Source organism: Mustela erminea, chromosome 13, assembly GCF_009829155.1.
Source record: "Mustela erminea isolate mMusErm1 chromosome 13, mMusErm1.Pri, whole genome shotgun sequence".
NCBI lineage: Eukaryota > Metazoa > Chordata > Mammalia > Carnivora > Mustelidae > Mustela > Mustela erminea.
This window is the reverse complement of record NC_045626.1, coordinates 84,264,262-84,282,302: the sequence shown is the minus strand read 5'-3', so window position 1 is coordinate 84,282,302 and position 18,041 is coordinate 84,264,262. Positions and strand designations below refer to the sequence as shown.

Below are 18,041 nucleotides of genomic sequence, written 5' to 3'. Positions count from 1 at the left end.
GGAGGGAGGGACGTGGGAGTCTCTGTTGTCTGTCTGTCAGGCGGTCTGTCCGGTGGTTCTCGGGAGGAGTACCTTATCTCCCCATGAGACTATCGGCCTGGCTCATGTCTGGACATGTCCTGAGCCTTTGTCTCGAGCCACCTCTGCTATAGATATTGCTGCAGAATTTTGTCCCTAAAGCCTCTTTGTCCATTTTAAAGACTCCCTGACTTCAGGGAGCCTAGCCCAGGCACTTGTGTCTCTAATTTCATCCCAGACTGGCAAATCCCAGACAGAGCTCTGACTCAGTAATTTTTTTTCTCTCCCCTTTGTCTTGGCTGTGGCCTATTTTCAATCAATAACAATTATTAGGAACATTTTTTGAGCAATTACTTCATACCAAACACTGGGCTAAGTGCATTGCTTGTACTATCTCCTTTAATCTTCACAACAGTCCCATGAGGTAGTTGCTATGATCTCTACATTGTACAGATGAAGAAACAGGTTCAGAGAGGTAAAGTCACTTGACCAACATTATGGAGCTGGGATGCTGTATAAGAGCTTTGCATTGTATTTAGTTGCTAATCACAAGAAACCAAAGTAACAATGGCCTAAGCAAGGTAGCATTATTTACTTTGTTAAGAAATAAGTTTGGAGATAGGTCCTTCAGGGAGCATCATGATGTCATCAGTGACCCAGGCTGCTCCTGTTTGCCATCTTTAGTATGTGGCTTACATTCCCAAGGATGCCTCATGGTTGTAATGTAGCTGCCAAAGATCCAGCCATCACATATATGTTCCAGGCAGGAAGAAAGTCAGGAAGGCAAAAACAAACAACTTTGCTGAAGGTTAGGCAGCTTAAATGTTTCTTTCTGTGAAGAGTCAGCCAACGCCTTCTGTGTTTACATCTCACTGACCGTCTCTATTGCAGAGGAGGATTGGAAGTAGAGCTTGAGCTGGGCACATTGCCACCCCCGATACAATCAGGAGTTTGTTACTAAGGTGTAAGGGGAGAATGGATAGCAAACGTCTGGCAAAGATATGAACCCAGAGTGTGTGGCCGCATAGCCCTGCTCTAATGCAACAGTTCCTGACCCAGGAACTGAGGTCTAGGTTCATTTTTCTTTCCTTCTCTGTGACCTATTTTGTTCTTTGTTGATACGCCCCTGATTACAGGGATGGCAGTGCCATTCTCTAGTTGGCCACCGGGGGGCAGCAAAGCATAAGGCACCTATATTGCGAGCGGTCTCTCGCAGGAACCTAGATAAGAGGATTTAAACTTCTAAGCAGAAAAATTTTTTTTTTAAAACTAACAAACAAAAAACCTTCCAGTCAGGGCCCAAGTCCAAGGAGACCCTCCTCAAGCTGAGCACGTGCTTGGGGGTCCCATGTCCTTGGCTCAGGGCCACCCAGCGTCCAGATGCTTCCTTGGGGTTGGAACTGGTCCTGTTCTGCAACCAGGCGCTGGGAACAAATGCTTGGGTATGACTCTCCAAAAGTCACTTCCTAGCTGCGTGACTTTGAGAAAGTGACTTCACCTCTCTGAGCCTCTGTTTGCTCACCTGTAAAATGGAAATAATGACCATCCTCGCTGCAGTGGGCCACAAAGGTAACATCAAGTCACGAGTGCACACGCTAGGCACGCTATAGGGTAGAGAATCCTAAACGTGGCTTTCATTATGGTAGTCCTGTGAGCGAAAACCCCAAGTCCCCATCGCCTTGGTTCAAAATGACTGCTCAAGAGATAAAACCTGAAGGTCATTTTAGGTATTTTTAGTCACCTGACTAAAGGTCAGATACTTAGGCCACTCAGTAGAAGGAAGCTAAACACAAGGTCGCTTTTCTTCTCCAACTTCAATTTTCCTCATCTGGACACTGATGCAGTCGTAAGGAGGTGTTGAGGTGACGTGTGTGACCGTGACCGTGACTGTGAGGTGCCGTCACCATCACATCAGGCTGTTAACCATGGGATTCCTTAACCCACCTTTAAGAAGGAGAGGGCAGCTCTTGCTGTCCCCGGAGGACCCACAGCCCTGGGAACTGGGGACAGGAAGCTGCCTGGTGTGATGGTGGTGGAGTGACAGTTCAGAGCTTGGCCTCCCTCTCCTGGCCGTGTGGGTTGGAAACTTCGTTTCTGCACCTGGAAAATGCAGTGTGTGGCTAGGGCTGCCCCTTAGGACTGTTATTTGGGGTGAGGCATACGGAGTCACGGGGAATGGTTCCTCACACGGCCTAGTTCACCTCAGCAAGCCAGGAACTCAGAGGGAGAGACAGGAAGGCACCAGAAGCTCTCACCCCAGAGCAGAGATTCTCAGCCCGGGGCTGCCAATCAGGTTCACTTCGGAGGCTTTAAAATTCCTAAGGCCCAGGCTGTGCCCCAGAACAAACCATCGGAATCTCTGGGGCGGGGGGTGGGGGGTGGTGTTGGTCAGGGCAGCAGGTGTTTTGAAGCTCCCAGGTGATACCAGTGAGAAGCCAAGATTGTGAGCCAATGGACTTGCAGGGTTTCTCAAACTTCATCGTGCATGAGAGTCACCTGGACGTTCTTTAAAACACACGTTGCCAGGCCCATCCCCAGACCCTCTGGGTCAGGGTCTGGGCTGGAGCCCAAGAATTTGCATTTCTAACTAGTTCCCTGGTAAAGCGAATGCTCCTGGTCCCGGGATCCCACTTTGAGAACCACTGGGCTAGAGTGATAATGTTTTAAACTGCAAGTGGTAAAATCAGTTTTTTAAACAAAATCATTCAAAAGTAATGAAACAGAACAGAAAATATTAAAACACGCCATAGAGCATTGATTAGTGAAACTTTTACTTCATTTGATTAGATAATACATATAAACACACACCCATACGCACGTGTATGGACATATGTATGTATGTTGCATGCATTGGGCTGTGATGTAAAATGTTATTCCTTCCTGGGGGTCACAATGTTAAAAAAGTGAATCACCAGATTCTAGAAGATACTGTAATCCTGGGGCACCTGGGTGGCTAATCAGTTGAGCATCTGACTCTTGGTCTCAGCTCAGGTCTTAATCTCAGGGTTGTGAATTCAAGCCCCACTTTGGCCTCCATGCTGGGTGTGTAGCCTATTAAAAAAAAAAATGAGAAGGCATAGTAATCTGGTACACATGTTGACACAGGTACATGTAAGTGAAACAAAATGTGCATTTAACAGTATTTCTCCTCTTTACCTAAAATGCATACTAGTATTTTCTCTTCCTTTCTCTTCTGTTCTATTTACTTTCTTTAAATGCTAATTGAGCATTTATTAATTAAAATGCTTAGTAGATTGATTTTGTACCTCCTGAGTGGTTTGAAATCCTGTAGTTCAGAGACCCCATTTCCAGAGGACCCCAAACTCCCATCTGCACTGAAAGTCCTCATGGGGCCACTGATTCCAGGGCAGCAGTCTGGCTAATGTGGACTGGGAATTGGGGGTCTGTCACCAGGAGAAACTGAAGAAGACCACGGAGGAGGCAGACGTGTATGAAAACAGCTACAAAGAAATCAGCAAGACCTTGGAGTATCTCAAGACCTCGGTGGAGAATCTGTTTAAAAAGATTAATTGTGATGCCACTACCATCCTGGGGCACTTAGGGGAGACAGGGAAAATCACCGACAACAACCTTCCACAGTACTTTGGTGAGTCAAGCTGGGGCCCACTGGACCGTTAGGATCCATTTCCAGAGCTTTCTATGAGCAGGCATGAGGGCTTATTCTTGGGTGGCGGTGAGCCTGGCGCGAAGCACGTGGGCCATAATGCCAGCCCGCTTGGGTTCAAATCCTGGTTCTACTCTTACTAGTTCTGTGCCACTGGGCAACTTTTTGAATCTGAGTCTGCGTTTTAATTTTTTTTTTTAAAGATTTTATTTATTTATTTGTAAGAGAGAGAGAGAGTGAGAGCGAGCACAGGCAGACAGAGTGGAAGGCAGAGTCAGAGGGAGAAGCAGGCTCCCTGCGGAGCAAGGAGCCCGATGTGGGACTCGATCCCAGGACGCTGGGATCATGACCTGAGCCGAAGGCAGCTGCTTAACCAACTGAACCACCCAGGCGTCCCTAATTTTTTTTTCTAAAAAAAAAAAATTAATGAGGAGTAAGCCCAGTATACACCTCAATGTTTGTTGGGAAGATTAAATAAAATTTAATTGTAGAAAAACTATATGATCATGTCAGTAGAGACAGAAGAAGCATTTGACAAATTCAACATCCGTTCATGGTCAAGATTCTCGACAAACTGAAACTAGAAGGAAACTGTCTTAACCTTGAAGGGCGTCTACAAAACACCAATAGTTGGGGGCACCTGGAGGGCTCAGGTAGTTAAGTGTCTGCCTTCAGCTCAGGTCGTGATCCCAGGGTCCTGGGATCAAGCCCCACATGGGGCTCCCTGCTCAGCGGGGTGTCAGCTATCTCCTCTCCCTCTGCCCTTCCTACCCATTTGTGCTCTCTCTTTCTCTTAAGAAAACACAACAACGACAACAAAAAAACCTACAGCTAACCTCACCCTTAAGGGTGATAATTTGAGTGTTTTCCCTCTAAGATCAGGAACAAGGCGAGAATGTCTGCTCTCGCTGCTCCTACTCAGTATCACAGTGGTGGTCCTAAGCCATGCAATAAGGCAAGAAAAAGAAATGGAAAGCATACAGGTTGGAAAGGAAGGAATAAAGTGCTCAGAGCAGTGCCTGGGATGTAGCAAATACCTATGAACTAGAACACACATTTCTAGCCATAGGCCTGAGCTCAGGATGGGGGAGGAGGGAGGCACCGCCCACAGATCGTGACAATTTGAAATGAATGGCTTACCCTGCTCTTCGAATAAAACCTACGCTGCTTAATACAGTCTGTGTTTGGGAGTTTCCCATCATGCCCCCTCCCCCATGAACCTCCTGCCAGGTTCAGTGATTTGCTAGGAGCCTTATAAACTTAGCATATAGTGGTACTCATGGCTATGATTTGTTAGAGCAAAAGGATAAAAAGCAACATCAGCAAAAGGAAAGAGGGGCCCGGGGTGAAGTCTGGAGGAAGCCAGGGCAAGCTTCCGAGGGTCCTCTCCCAGCGGGGTCACACAGGATGTGCTAATCCCCCCAGCACTGTGTTGTGACAATGTGGGTGAAATGTTGTCCACCAGGGAAGCTCACTAGAGAAGCTCACGGTGTGGGGGAAACAACAACAACAACAACAACAGGTGTTTAGCAGAAACATGTTTTGTATACACAGTTTAGGCACATTGAGCTGCTATTATCAGTTAATGATGATAGGAACCTTCCTGAAACCCAAGTTCCCTGATGCTAGCCTGGGGCCAACCTGGGAAGCAGGCCCTTCAAAGGACAGCAGTCAGGATTGCTGTGTTAACTCTTTCCTGCCCACTGCCTATCCGGGTCTGCACAGCCTGGCCCTTGCTTCCATTTCTTACCTCCCTCATCCTACTTCCGTCCTAGCTTACCACCTCATGTCACACTCTCCTGCGTATTCTTGCAACCCTCCGCTCAACGCATTCCCACCTCAGGGCCTTTGCACAAGCTGTTCCTGGTATCCTTGTCTTAGAATTCTCAGGTCTCAGTTTAAATGTCCTTTCTCCAGAGATGCCTGGGTGGCTCAGTTGGTTAAGCTGCTGCCTTCAGCTCAGGTCATGATCCCCGATTCCTGGGATCAAGTCCCACATTAGGCTCCTTGCTCAGTGGGGAGCTTGTTTCTCCCTCTCCCACTCCCTCTGCTTGTGTTCCTCTCTTGCTGTGTCTCTCTCTGTCAAATAAATAAAATATTTTTTTAAAAAACCACATTGTATCCAAATCCAGTGGTTACACAATGTAGATAATGATCATCGGGATAACAAGTTTCCTTGGTAAATTTGTCTTTCTCTCCATCTTCTTCACACACACTGAAGCTTATGGGCTTCATCAGGTCAGGACCTGCATCTTCCCAGTTACTGTTCTTGTCCTTTTGGTTCTCCTCATGCCTGGGGAACTTCCAGCACTGCGCTTGGCAGGGCAGGTGTCTGATAATCATTTGTTGAGTGGGTGAATGAGCGCACCACTCTGGTGAGTGAAACACAGAGGAGGGGCAGGTCCCCGGAGTAGGCTGCTCAGAGAAACGTTCCTTCAGGGGGCAGAGCCCTGATCCAAGTCTTAATACACCAGCAGGCATTATTGGGGGAGGGGTGTAGGGAAAGGCCTTCTGGGCAGAAGGAACAGCTTGCGCAAAGGTGGGGAAGCCTGAGGCAGAGTGTGTACAGGAGAAAAATCAGTTGTAGGGGCACCTGGGTGGCTCAGTGAGTTAAGCCTCTGTCTCCGGCTCAGGCATGATCTCAGAGTCCTGGGATTGAGCCCTGCATCAGGCTTTCTGCTGGGCGGGGAGCTTGCTTCCCCCTCTCTCTCTGCCTGCCTCTCTGCCTACTTGTGATCTCTGTCAAATAAATAAATAAAATCTTTTTAAAAAGAGAGAGAAAAATCAGGCATTTAAGGGGCTTCCCGGGGCTCCTAGTTTTCGGTGTAGCCCAGTGCTGCTCAACCTCCCTCACTATTGCCTCTTTAGGAGTCTTTTTAGACATGCTTTCCCCAGTTGTGGTCCTCAGGCAATTTTAACACTCTTGGTACACTATATAGTCGTTTATGTTCTGTATGTATATCTGTTTTATGTTATAAAGTCAGGTGGGGTTTTTTGTTTTGTTTTGTTTTGTTTGTCTCGCAACAACCAAGTTTTCCTCTTGGGATGAGATTGCCCCCCCTGGAGAATGCATGGTGTAGCCCGTGAGAGACGCCTCGTCCTGTCCCTTCCCTTCCTCTCCAGCAGGGGGCGTCACCCCCAATCCCACCACCCCCACCCCCGACCCAGGTCTCTGGGCTGCCATCTTGGTTCTGATCAGTTTTTTTTTTCCAGCCATCATTGAAAAGAAGACCAATGACCTGCTGCTGCTGGAGTCCTACAAGCGGATCCTGGAAATGGAAGGGGCAGAAACCGAGACCCAGCCGCCCTTCGTCAACCCCTTCTGGGGCGGCTCTGCCCTCCTTAAGCCTGCGGAACCCATCAAGGTCATCCCCCCAGTGTTCGGGGCTGACCCCTTGGGCGAAAGGTTGGATGAAGGTGAGTCCTTGTCCTCCCGCGACCTGCGCAGGTTGCTAGGAGACCTGTGCTGGGGAGAGTCTGCAGTGTAGAGCCTCAGTTTCCCTTTATGAGCCTCATTGGGTTCCACTGTGGCGGTGGCCCTGGACCTGTTTCGCCGGGGAGATGCTTCTCCCTACAGCCCAATGAAGACCCCGGACTTTAGAGATCCTGGATATATACATATTTTAAATCACTACTTTGTGACCATTTAAAATGAACCTTAAATGTCCACAGTCTACAAACTGGCAGCACACGAAAATCCCTGATCCCGCCTTTCACCCATGCCCCTGAGTCTTACTCCTCCTGTGACCACCCTTGGGCCGCCCCCACCGTGTCCCCCAACCTCCTAGCTGAAGCAGCTGTGACTTGGCTAGTGACTGGACCCAGATGCCTAAGTGGCCCCCAAGGCCAGGCTTCTTCCCAGGCAGAAGTTCATGACGCTTCCCTCACTGCCGGAGGCAGCCCTTCTTTCTGGAGGTGGAGAGAAAACCAGCCCCATCTGGGTTTGGGAGGGCAGTGTGGCCCCAGGGGTGACAAGCCTGAGACCTGGATACACCCATTAGGCCCTTAATCTCACCCATGCAGACTGGTCCTTCAAGAAACATTTACTCAAGTAGGACGATGTTCACTGCAGCCCATCGTCCTACTTGAGTAAATGTTCCTGGAACTACTGTTCACCGATCCATGCGTGGGAATGCTGTGCTGACGCAGAAAAGAATGCAGTGGGGCCCTAGAGAGAGAGAGAGAGAGAGAGAGGGAGGAGGAGGGGGGGGGGAGTTATCATATCTGATAACACATGTAAAAACAAAGGATTTATAGGCTGACGTACAGTGGGTTCTTGTGATTTACAGAGAACTTGTTTCTAAGTTAAACAATTCTGTATTAGTTTAAAAAAAAAAATTTTTTTTACAATGATCTTGAACATCTTTAGTAATCAGAGGAAACTGGATTAAAAAAAAAAAAAAGTTGTCCCACTTCTCTAAGTAGCCCTTCAGGTGTGCGGGTGTGTCAATGATGGGGTGGGGGAGTAGGGGAAGAGTGCCAACACACAGATGTGTGTGCGCACGTGCACACACACACACACACACACACACCCTCCTGTTTGATTTAGTCGAGGCAACCGAAACTTAGCAGGAGTAAAAGCTGGGTCTGGCATTAGCCACCCTAACACCGCTTCCTTTGGGCCTTTGAGTTCTTAAGAGGAGGGTGGCAGGACCCAGCTGCTCGTAATGCTGCCCTCACAAGGTCAGGAACTTGCAGATGATGCCTTCACTTCTGCTCAAGGAATGTTGATAATCATTGGGTTCTCTTAACACTAGTCTCTATGGCCCATACGTGTGAATTCAAAGGGATATCCCCTCTGAACAGATTGTGAAAAGGGGCCCCTTCTGTGTGGACATGGTTTGGCAATTGAGTGGGGTTGGATTCAGCCCATCCATTCACTTGTCTCCACCAGATGTCTGTGCAGTCTACATCCTGAACAACTGCACATGGTGGCCCTGTCTCTTTGACTTTAAACTAAACTCACATTCTCTTCTGGGAAAAAAAACAATCACTGTCTTGTGCATCCCTGTGCAGTACATCTTTACTGATGCTTTTTCTCCCTGAACCTCAAGAATGCACACACTCCACTCCCAGCAGTGTGGACAGTCCCCAAACCACACCTGGACATCCTTGCCTTGGGCGTCCATGAATGGGGCAGAGAAGCACCGTTTCTGGGAGGGAAGCTATCTACACCCACCCCACGCTGGGACTCATTTCCAAACTCCTCACACAAGTCCTGTCTTTGATGCAGTCGAGCAGCCCCTGGACCACAGCAGCCTTCAGCAGCTCGTGTTCAGCAACTACATCGCAAGAGAGTTTCGAAGCAGGGACTTACATTCAGAGAGCACACCCGAGAAGGGGGATGATCCAAGGCTCAGGAAGAAGTTAACGGGTTGAGACAGACGGGGCTACATTTGTACCTTAACCAGAGAGAATAAATGTTTTCTTCCATAATCCTTGTGCCTCCTCACACTCATTACAAAGAGACTGGACTAGGCTTCTGGGAGCCACCCTGGGATGGGGTAGAGGAATTAGGACAGAAGAGCTGAGACAGAAAGCAAGAGTTGTATGAGGTCACCATGACTCCTGAAACGCCCTGAGATTGGGACCAGAAGAAACAGCTAGTACTTCTGAAATTAGAAATTAACCTCTGATAGTTAACGGATGTGATTTTTTTGCCAAATGAGCCATATTCTTAGAATGAATGTGAGGCCTCTTCCTCTTCATTTCTCACAGGGCCTGTCTAAGCACATCTATGGGAGAAACATTCCAATGGCATCCTAAAGGAGAGGATGGCATGGAAGCTAGGCTCTGCAGAAAAGGGCTGTGGTCCTCTAGTTAACACTCCAATAAATCGTGGCCCTTGATAGAAATAGTCCTGAGTGGCTGTGGAAGATCCATTTCAAATAAAGAGTTACAAGGATTCAATAATAATGACAGCAGGGGCATCACTCGCTCATACTCTGCCTTCATGGGAAGTAGCAAAGGATCCTCTTTATTCAAGGCACTTCTGTCAGAGAAACACCAGGAACAAATACACAACATCCTGTTTATTTGAACACAGCTTCGGGATGGATTTCTAGCTGCGGGATGTGTGGCCGCGTGGTATCGATAGGCCACTGAGGCTGCAAAGAAGATGGAAATGGGTAACAAGGCAGCCACACAGCTGACAGGCCAGTAGTAGGGACGGCAGCATCACTGGGCAGAGTGAGAGACAGCAGGGACCACCTCCCCACCGAAGACAAGCCCAGGGTTGGCTGGCGAGCCCCTCTCAGTCCTTCTCTTCCCCATGGGTGATGATGTGCACCAGGTTCTTATAGTCCAAGTTGCCAGTCACATCTGGGGGGAAGGCGGCGAACATCTGGTCAATCTGTAATGAGGCAGCAGCACGTGCTCAGTGTGACGGGAGGGAAAGCAAGAGGGACCACCGTGTGCGGGTCCCCGTGCCGAGCCAGAGGCAGCAGGGTGGGGTGGGTGTGGGGACACGACGCTCCGTTCCCCCTCCAACAAGGCCTTGTTACCCTACTGCTGCAGAGAGCTGTCAGCCCCAAGGTCATGGCCTTCCTGGGCGGGGCAGCCCACAGCCAACTGATCAGGGTGGGATCCAACCTGGGGGCCTCGCTCCGTGGCTCCCTGGGAGGTGGGGTGCAGCCAAGACACTCTTTGGGCCTGAGCTGGGGGTCAGCAGCTCCCTCCGTGCCTCCCTCCTTCCTTGCCCGCCCTTGCTTGTCTGCAGGTGCTGACCCCGCGGGCTGTCCTGCGGGGATGTTCTTGGGAACCCAGCCCATAGCAGGTAAAGCGAGGATGACAAATGCGTGTGCACAAAGGGGCTGAGCAGGTTGTGTAAGGGAGCAAGGGGGCCTGCTGGGGACTCTGGCTAAAAACAGTCGTACAACCCATCCAGACAGAGCCAGCCAAATGCAGCCAAATGCGCTAGGAGGTCAGACTTTTTGAGGGAATCTGACTCTTGGAGGGAAAAGAGAAATCTAGATTTTTTTTTTTCAACATGCAGTTTCCACATTTAAAAAGTATGGACTAGTTATTTTTTAAAAGATCTCTCAGTCGGGGTGCCTGGGTGGCTCAGTGGGTTAAGCCTCTGCCTTTGGCTCAGGTCATGGTCTCAGGGTCCTGGGATCGAGCCCACATCGCATCAGGCTCTCTGCTCGGCAGGAGGCCTGCTTCCCCCCTCTCTCTCTGCCTGCCTCTCTGCCTACTTGTGATCTCACTCTCTCTGTCAAATAGATAAATAGATAAATAAAATAGATAAATAAAATCTTAAAAAAAAAAACCTCTCAGCCAATACTAGCTAACACTTAACACTGTCCTTGTCATATACTTCAACACTTTATACATCTTAACTGGTTTAATCCTCACAGCGTACTACCAGGAAAGTCTTATTACCCTCCCCGCTTTATAGATGAGGGAACTGAGGCACAGGGAGGTTAAAGAGCTTGACCCAAGTCACCAGGCTGGTAGGAGGTGAAGGCAGGCTCTTTCAAGTGCTTGAGTTTCCGGGGGAAACCTAAATACAGTGTTTAGTGAAATGTGGAAACTGATGGCTTCAAGCCTGAGAAGGGGTTATTTTAAATACGTCACTAATAATATCAACAGGGCCATTGATATTATTAACAGGACTTTGGGCGAATTAGTAAAAGTGCCCCTTCTTCCAGGCATATTACTGCCTCCTACCAGAAAAAGTCATATATAGGGCTTAAATGTGTGTGTGTGTGTGTGTGTGTGTGTGTGTGTGTGTGTGTGTGTGTATAACAACGGGACACTTTACTGCCATCTGCTGGAACACAATTGAAATCAGTAGATAACTCAGCAGTGTATTTTACGAGCATAACAGCCAGAAGAATTGCACAGTGCGGAACCTACATGACAGTATGTGGCCCCCTGCAAATGACCCTCACTCCATCAGGAAATTGGTGCTCAAACCAGGGCTCCGAGCACTGTGAAGAAGGTGGACCTGAAGTCCGACAGACCTAGGTTTGAATCTAGGCCCCCGCATGTAGCACTGGTGATGTCCTTTCAGGCAAGTGACTAACTTCCCTGGGCCTCAGTTTCCCCATCTATAAAGGGACAATACTAGTAGTCCCTACTTCATAGGGTGGTTGAGAGAATGATATGAGGTAAGGGGCCCAGAAGCAGGGTCTCTGTCAGTGTGGGGTCAGGGGTGTTTTAAGAAAGAGGGTCACACAGGAGCTAAGGTGATTGTGTGTCCAAGATGCCATTACCTCCTCTTTGGAAAATCTCTCTGCCTGTGTGGTCAGCATCTCCCGAATGCTGCCAAGAGAAAACAGCAGTTGTTGGCACCAGCTGTGTCTGTGGAAAGCAGGGAACCCCCATGTTTTCCCCTACACATCCTACTCACTAATCAGCCTTGAGCACTCCTTTGCCTTCAGGGTCAAACACTTTGAATGCGTTGAGAATGGTCTCTTCGGGGTCTGCCCCTGAAAGAGAGAACAGGGTTGAACATGTCGTGGGTGGCTGGGGACCCACGGTACCCCAGGAGGCAGGGCCCAGCTCCTTCCAAAGTTGGAGGGGCCAAACCCAGGCTGTTTTGCTTGGAGGAAAGGCCCTGCCTTCCTCTGAGCGCTGAACCTTGGTAATGAGAAAGAGTGGGCTGGGAATCCAGTCACTTCTGAGCAAACTCGTGCTGAAACGTGAATCTAGATTTAGAAAGACTGGGATTTGAATCATAACTCCAGCGCTTGCTAGCTGTGTGGCTGTAGGCAAGTGGCTTTCCATCTCTGAGCCTTAGACCAGAGGTAAGAAGAGAACCTCCCTCCTAGAGGCTAAACAAGGGAATGCATCCAACGTGTGAGGCATGAGGTCTGGCTCAGGGTAAGCCTTGGAGCAATGGGAACTGCTGCTTTTATTTTTTCTCCCCTCAGGGTTACTCTGTCTTCATCTCCTGCCAACCCTTGTCTGTCCTCCTGGTGCCCTTCATGCCCAAAGATGAAAATACACACACACACACACACACACACACACACACACACACACACACATAGATGCACAAATGCAGACACACACGAATATACATATATGGACTTACACATGAACTTACCCTTAAGTTTCTCCCCAAACATTGTTAGGAACACAGTAAAGTTAATTGGACCTGGAGCTTCCTTGAGCATTTCATCAATTTCCTCATTTTTCACGTTCATACGCCCTACATCAGGAAACACACAGTCAGAGCCCCCCAGGCTGGGTTAGAAATAGCTCTGAGGACCCTGGCATCTGCCCTCATAATTACACTGGAGGGAATCTCGAATAGGGACAATCAGAGATGGAGTGGGCATGATCAGATTCACTGGAAAAGATGTTCTCCACAATGTCATTTATAATAGCCAGACCCCTGGAAACAACCCAAACATCCAAATGAGGGGAGGGGCTAGCTATTTTTATAATAGTGTCTTCAGAACCCAGAACATTTTAAACAGTTATTTTAACTTTTTACTTAAATGGGAAATGCTCATATTATAAATTATCCCTCTCAGTTGGAGGTGAGAGAGACAGATCAGAATCACCTGAGGGAACTTTTTCTGATTATAACTGCTGTAACCCACACAGCCTAAGAGATTCTGATATTAGCATTGGCCACAAGCCCATATAGTGCCTTTGTGCAAATTTTTAAAAGCCACTCCTTCTTAAGATAATTTATGTTTTAAATATAAAAATCTGCAGTGGCTTCAGACATGAATAGTAATCTGTAGAATGGTGTAGTGCACAACCTGCACAGCTGTTCATGGTGGCGCTGAGTTCTGGGAGTGGGAGTGGAGAGAGGTGAGTGGTTGCAGGTTGGACACATATATTTTGAAAAAGCTCCATATACTCATGCTCACACTGTTGAGATGTTAAAGAGGTGAATCCAAAATAGAATGATTCTAATCTTAAAACAACCACAACAAAAAACCAGATGTACCTAGAAAAGACTTAGAGGCTGAAATGTGACAGTGGAATGTGACCTAATGGTTAAGTTTTCTTCTTTATACTTTTCTGAATTTTGCAAATTTTCTACAGCGAGCTGGCATTGCATTCAAAATCACACACACACACAAAAATTTTTAAAAGAAAAATGAAAAATATGTCAAGACACTTAAAGCCTCAACACTTTGCTGTCTTCCGAAGCTTGTCTTAAAGGCCAGCCATGATTGAGCTGTTTCTTTGAAAAATGATAAGCTCTTGACCTTTACTGTGGTCCTCCCTTCCACCCCTCGGGAGGGTGGGATAAGGAGACCCTCCTGCAGGCCTGGCAGGGGGACATACCGAGAGCAGCAAAGGTGTCCCTCAAATCATTCTTGTCGATGAAGCCATCCCTGTTCTGGTCCATGATGGTGAAGGCCTGTGGAAGGGGGGAGGTTGGTTGGTCAGCCCAGGAGAAGTTGAATGGAGGAGCCCAAGAGATTGAGCTATAGACTGGGGGAAAGGAGATTCTGGGATTCAGGGAGCATGAAGGCCATGAGATCGAGAGTCAAAAATTGGAAACTGCCTGGCCGTTCCTTAAAATGTTAGGCATAGAGTTACCATAGGATTCAGTAACTCCAGGGCTAGGCGTTTACCCAAGAGAACTGAAAACATCTGTCCCCATGGAAACCTGTGTCTGAACGTCCTAGCAGCTTTATTTACAATAGCCCCAACCTGGAAACCGCCCACGTGACCATCAACTGATGGATGGATCCACCGTGGTCCGGCCCCGTGATGGACTCCTCCTGAGCGAGAAGAAGGAAGGAGAGCCTGACACCTGCTGGGACACAGGACACGGAGGAGGCCTGGCTCAGGACACTGAGTGAGAGAAGCCACGGCAAAAGGCCACGTGCTGTACGATGCATTTCCACGAAATGCCCAGAACAGGCAAATTCATGGGGACAGAAAACAGATGGGCTGTGGCCAGAGGCTGGGGGAGGGGGGCATGGGGAGTGACTGCTAATGGGTATGTGGTTTCTTTCTGGGGTGAGGAAAATGTTTGGAAGTCACAGCTCTGCGACTTCTGTAAATAACCACCGAATTGTGCTCGTAGCATACAAAGGTGAATTTGGGATTGTGTGAATTACATCTCCACGAAATTGTTATTTAAAAAAATCAAGTTAATATCCGGGTCCTCTCCCCCACCCCGACCCCTACCACCAGAGCACCCAGGAACACTCCCAAGAGCCTTTTAAATGCCCAGGTCAATTTACAAACGACTTATCCTTTGCATGGTTTTTTGAGTTCTTTGCAGCTGTTTCTGAAAATATTTGCACCCCCTCCCCACGCCCCCCAGCAGCTGATCTCATTCAGATATTGAGACAGGGTGAGGGGGAAGGGGCGTGGCGTCTTCTCCCTGCAAGATGACAATTTCAAGTTCAGATATGAATATTTCGTCCTGGGGATTCTTTCCCTGGTGGCCTATGGGACACAACATTCCTGTGATCTGAACATTAGTGAGGACAAAAGGGTACAAGTGTTCACGTCCCACTTGGAGCCCCAAATTGTTTCCCTTTTGATACAGAACCCACCTGGCTCTGCGGTGTATTTTCCTCTAAAGGCCCAGGTGGGAGTGTGGATGACTCAGTGTGAGCCATCACGACTGCAGGAAAATTAATTCAGAGTCTATCCTTCTAAGCCTGCGGGCAGTGGCTTAATTTGGCCTAATTGGTACTTAGGTTTACTTAATAAGGCTCACTCCCATAGAATGCGATGGCGTTTCCACCTGGCTAGTGTTCAACAATGGGGGACTATATAATTTAAAATCCAAGAGATACTCTTTATCATCTCTCAGTTTGGCAGAAATCATATTTTAGGCTATTAATATCCAATGTTGATGGAGGTATGGGGGCAAATGGCACTTTTTCCTTTTGAAAAGGCTGATGGGGGCAGGGATTAGTACAGCATTTCTAGAGGGCTGTTGGGTCTGGTTTTTAGCTCCTTGACCCAGCAGTTCTGCTTTTAGGAATTTACCCCAAGAAAACAAGCAAAGATGTGTTATTCATAATCGTAAAACAGTCTAAACAAAGGTAACCTGCAACCGTAGGGAGTGGTTTCAATAAATGATAGAAAATGTTGATGAGGAATTGCCCAAAGAAAAATAGCAAAATAGTTTGAAAGTATATACGCGCAATACAAAAATGACAATATCAGAATGTTAACTGATCATGTCTGGGTGGTGGAATTGTAGGTCGTTTTTATGTTGTTCTTTGTGCTTTTCTGAATCCCCCACACCCCCCCGCCCCCCGCCAATATTTTCAACAAGAAACGTGCTTTGCTTTGATGATCGAAAAAAATATTAAAAATAATTTCTTTAAATAGTCCACGCACATGTTGAGGTGGGTCTGGCGTTGTTTGGAGGATTAAAAACATCTAGCCCAGAGGTTCCTGCCGGGAGCGTTCTCTCTAACAGGTGGGAATCTCCCTCTGGGCGGAGTTTTCAACAGCTGCACCCACCTCCTTAAATTCCTGGATCTGGGTCTGTTCGAACATGGAGAACACGTTGGAATTGGCGCCTTCTGCTCTCTTCTTGGCTTTCTTTGGTGCCTGGAGGGGGTTGCAAGGGATCATCAGTGAAAGGAGTCAGAAGCTGGGGAGTTAGAGAACTAGGTCAGGTGGTCTTATCTCTGAGCGGGCCTCAGCTGCTCATCTGTGAAATGGGGGTATGAGGCCCACACTCATCTCCAAACGGCGATATTGGAGGGATCAGAGGACACGGAATAATGTGTCCCTAAGCACGCTGGTTCTGCTGGAGCTGTAAGCCTTGCAGAACCTCCTTTGCAAACTAGGGGAGGTGGGGAAGCGTCTCTCCGTCTCTGGGGAAGGAGGCAACACTTTCGGACCAGCCCCAGCAAGATCCAGCCGCCTTTGTTTCCGTGCATGTCACACAATTTCCGTAATGCACAGAAGGAGGATTGATTGGGGGAGGGCGGGGAACATCATGCTCGCTAAACCATGAGGGACACCCTTATGAAATGACACTTTTTCAGGGTGTTAAAACCCACTGCTTCCCCCTCCCCCATTCTCCTTTGATCCGGGCGGCAGCGAAATCTCCAAATCTCTGCTCTAAATGGTCTGTCCTTGCATAGGCAAACAGAGCAGAGAAGAGCGGAGGGAACCTTTGTCCCCACGCTGCCCCATGTGAAATAGAGCAAATGCTTGAACACCATCCATACGTGATTTAATTTAATCCCCCAGTCAACTAGATGCGGTTTTTTGGTAAAGATTTTATTTATTTATTTGAGAGAGAGAGACTGAGAGGGGAAGAGAGGGAGAAACAGGTTCCCCACTGAGCAGGGAGTCCTACTCGGACCTTGATCCCTGGACCCCTGGCATCATGACCTGAGCCAAAGGCAGATGCTTAACTGACTGAGCCACCCAGGCGCCCTGCTACTACTACCATAGCCATTTTACTGGAGAGTCAGCCTGGGCTCAGAGAAGTTGGGTCACTTGCCCAAGGTCACACAGTCACAGAAAGGCAGAGCGGAATTGCACTCTGGAGTCTGTGCTCCTAACCATTCCCCCAGGCTGGCCCTGATTTGGCAGCTCCTTGCTTTGGGAGGGGGGGGACACCTAACCAAACAACCCAGGGAGACAGGTTTTAAATTTGCAAGTTCAAAAGGTGAAAACAAAAAGATTCTTTTCCCCAGCTGCCTGAACAAGAGAAAAGAATTACAATTTGATCCTTAAAAGCGTTCAATCCCATTTTGCAAGCCCTGGGAGTTATTGATTCCTCGAGAGGTCAGTAGACAAGCCATAAAAAAGCCAACTCTCTTATTTTGTTTTTGCGAGTCCCTGGGAGCTGCTGTTATTTGTGACTTATCGGGGCATTGATTGGGGTTCCTCTGTGCACACATACCAAGCACTGCTTTTTTCCCCAGGGTCTGGAGCCCTCAAAAGCCACCTTTCGCCTCCTCCCCTCTTGTCCTCTACTCACAGGTGCTGTTTCCTAACCCCCCTTACCCCCCCCCACCTCACCCCCCCCCCACCCCGCGGCATCACACCTCAGAGCCCTCACTACTCACCATGTTGGAAAGGACACTGCACTGCTTCCCAAGAAGAATCCCTCGGGCTGCCTAGCTCTCCTCAGCTGGGGAACAATAAATACTTCCTCTCCATGTTTAAAAATAACCCCATGACCACTTTTGGCAGTAATAGGTGAGGCGGACACCACCTAAGGCCCCCCCAGCCCATGCCGTTCTTCTGAAGTAAGGGGAGCTCATTCGCCACCCAGTGACACATGAGACCCAAAAAGGCACTCAAGGTTAAAGAGACAGGCGGCTGGGTCACAGGGAAAGATGCAGCACGCTCTCGGCAACACTTGGGCGGCAGGCACTTGTGCTTGTCAATTTTGAGAAAGAAAACTGCAGAGAGGAGACTGCTACAATTCTCTGATGTGATCAGGGTCCCACCCCAGGGCCTTTGCACCTGCACTTCCCTCCGC

General features: G+C 48.4%; 2 protein-coding genes across 2 annotated transcripts in view; one reads left to right on the top strand and one right to left on the bottom strand.

Annotated features, from left to right (window-relative positions):
• The window catches only part of CCDC63 (coiled-coil domain containing 63), a 32,581-nt gene extending 23,501 nt beyond the window's left edge, over window positions 1-9,080 (top strand). Inside the window, exons 10-12 of the mRNA XM_032311035.1 lie at window positions 3,433-3,625; window positions 6,857-7,060; window positions 8,877-9,080. Coding sequence (XP_032166926.1) covers window positions 3,433-3,625; window positions 6,857-7,060; window positions 8,877-9,022 — 543 coding nt within the window. The 3' untranslated portion in view covers window positions 9,023-9,080. The remainder of the gene's footprint in view (window positions 1-3,432; window positions 3,626-6,856; window positions 7,061-8,876) is intronic.
• A 577-nt stretch (window positions 9,081-9,657) lies between these two features.
• MYL2 (myosin light chain 2) lies at window positions 9,658-17,730 on the bottom strand. Its single transcript, XM_032311036.1, has 7 exons — window positions 17,623-17,730; window positions 16,055-16,144; window positions 13,901-13,976; window positions 12,699-12,803; window positions 12,000-12,078; window positions 11,863-11,911; window positions 9,658-9,995 (listed from the first exon to the last, which is right to left on the bottom strand). Exons 1-7 carry the CDS (start codon window positions 17,623-17,625, stop codon window positions 9,897-9,899), a joined length of 501 nt encoding a protein of 166 aa, XP_032166927.1. The 5' UTR covers window positions 17,626-17,730; the 3' UTR covers window positions 9,658-9,896.
• Between the last annotated feature and the right edge of the window lie 311 nt (window positions 17,731-18,041).

What these genes read in the sequence shown, in the direction of transcription:
- MYL2 (XM_032311036.1), bottom strand. An exon ending in AGATCCAGGAATTTAAGGAG is followed by an intron (nt 13,977 to 16,054) that starts GTGGGTGCAGCT and finishes CCCCTTCCACAG; the next exon opens with GCCTTCACCATCATGGACCA. An exon ending in GTTTGGGGAGAAACTTAAGG is followed by an intron (nt 12,079 to 12,698) that starts GTAAGTTCATGT and finishes TCTCTCTTTCAG; the next exon opens with GGGCAGACCCCGAAGAGACC.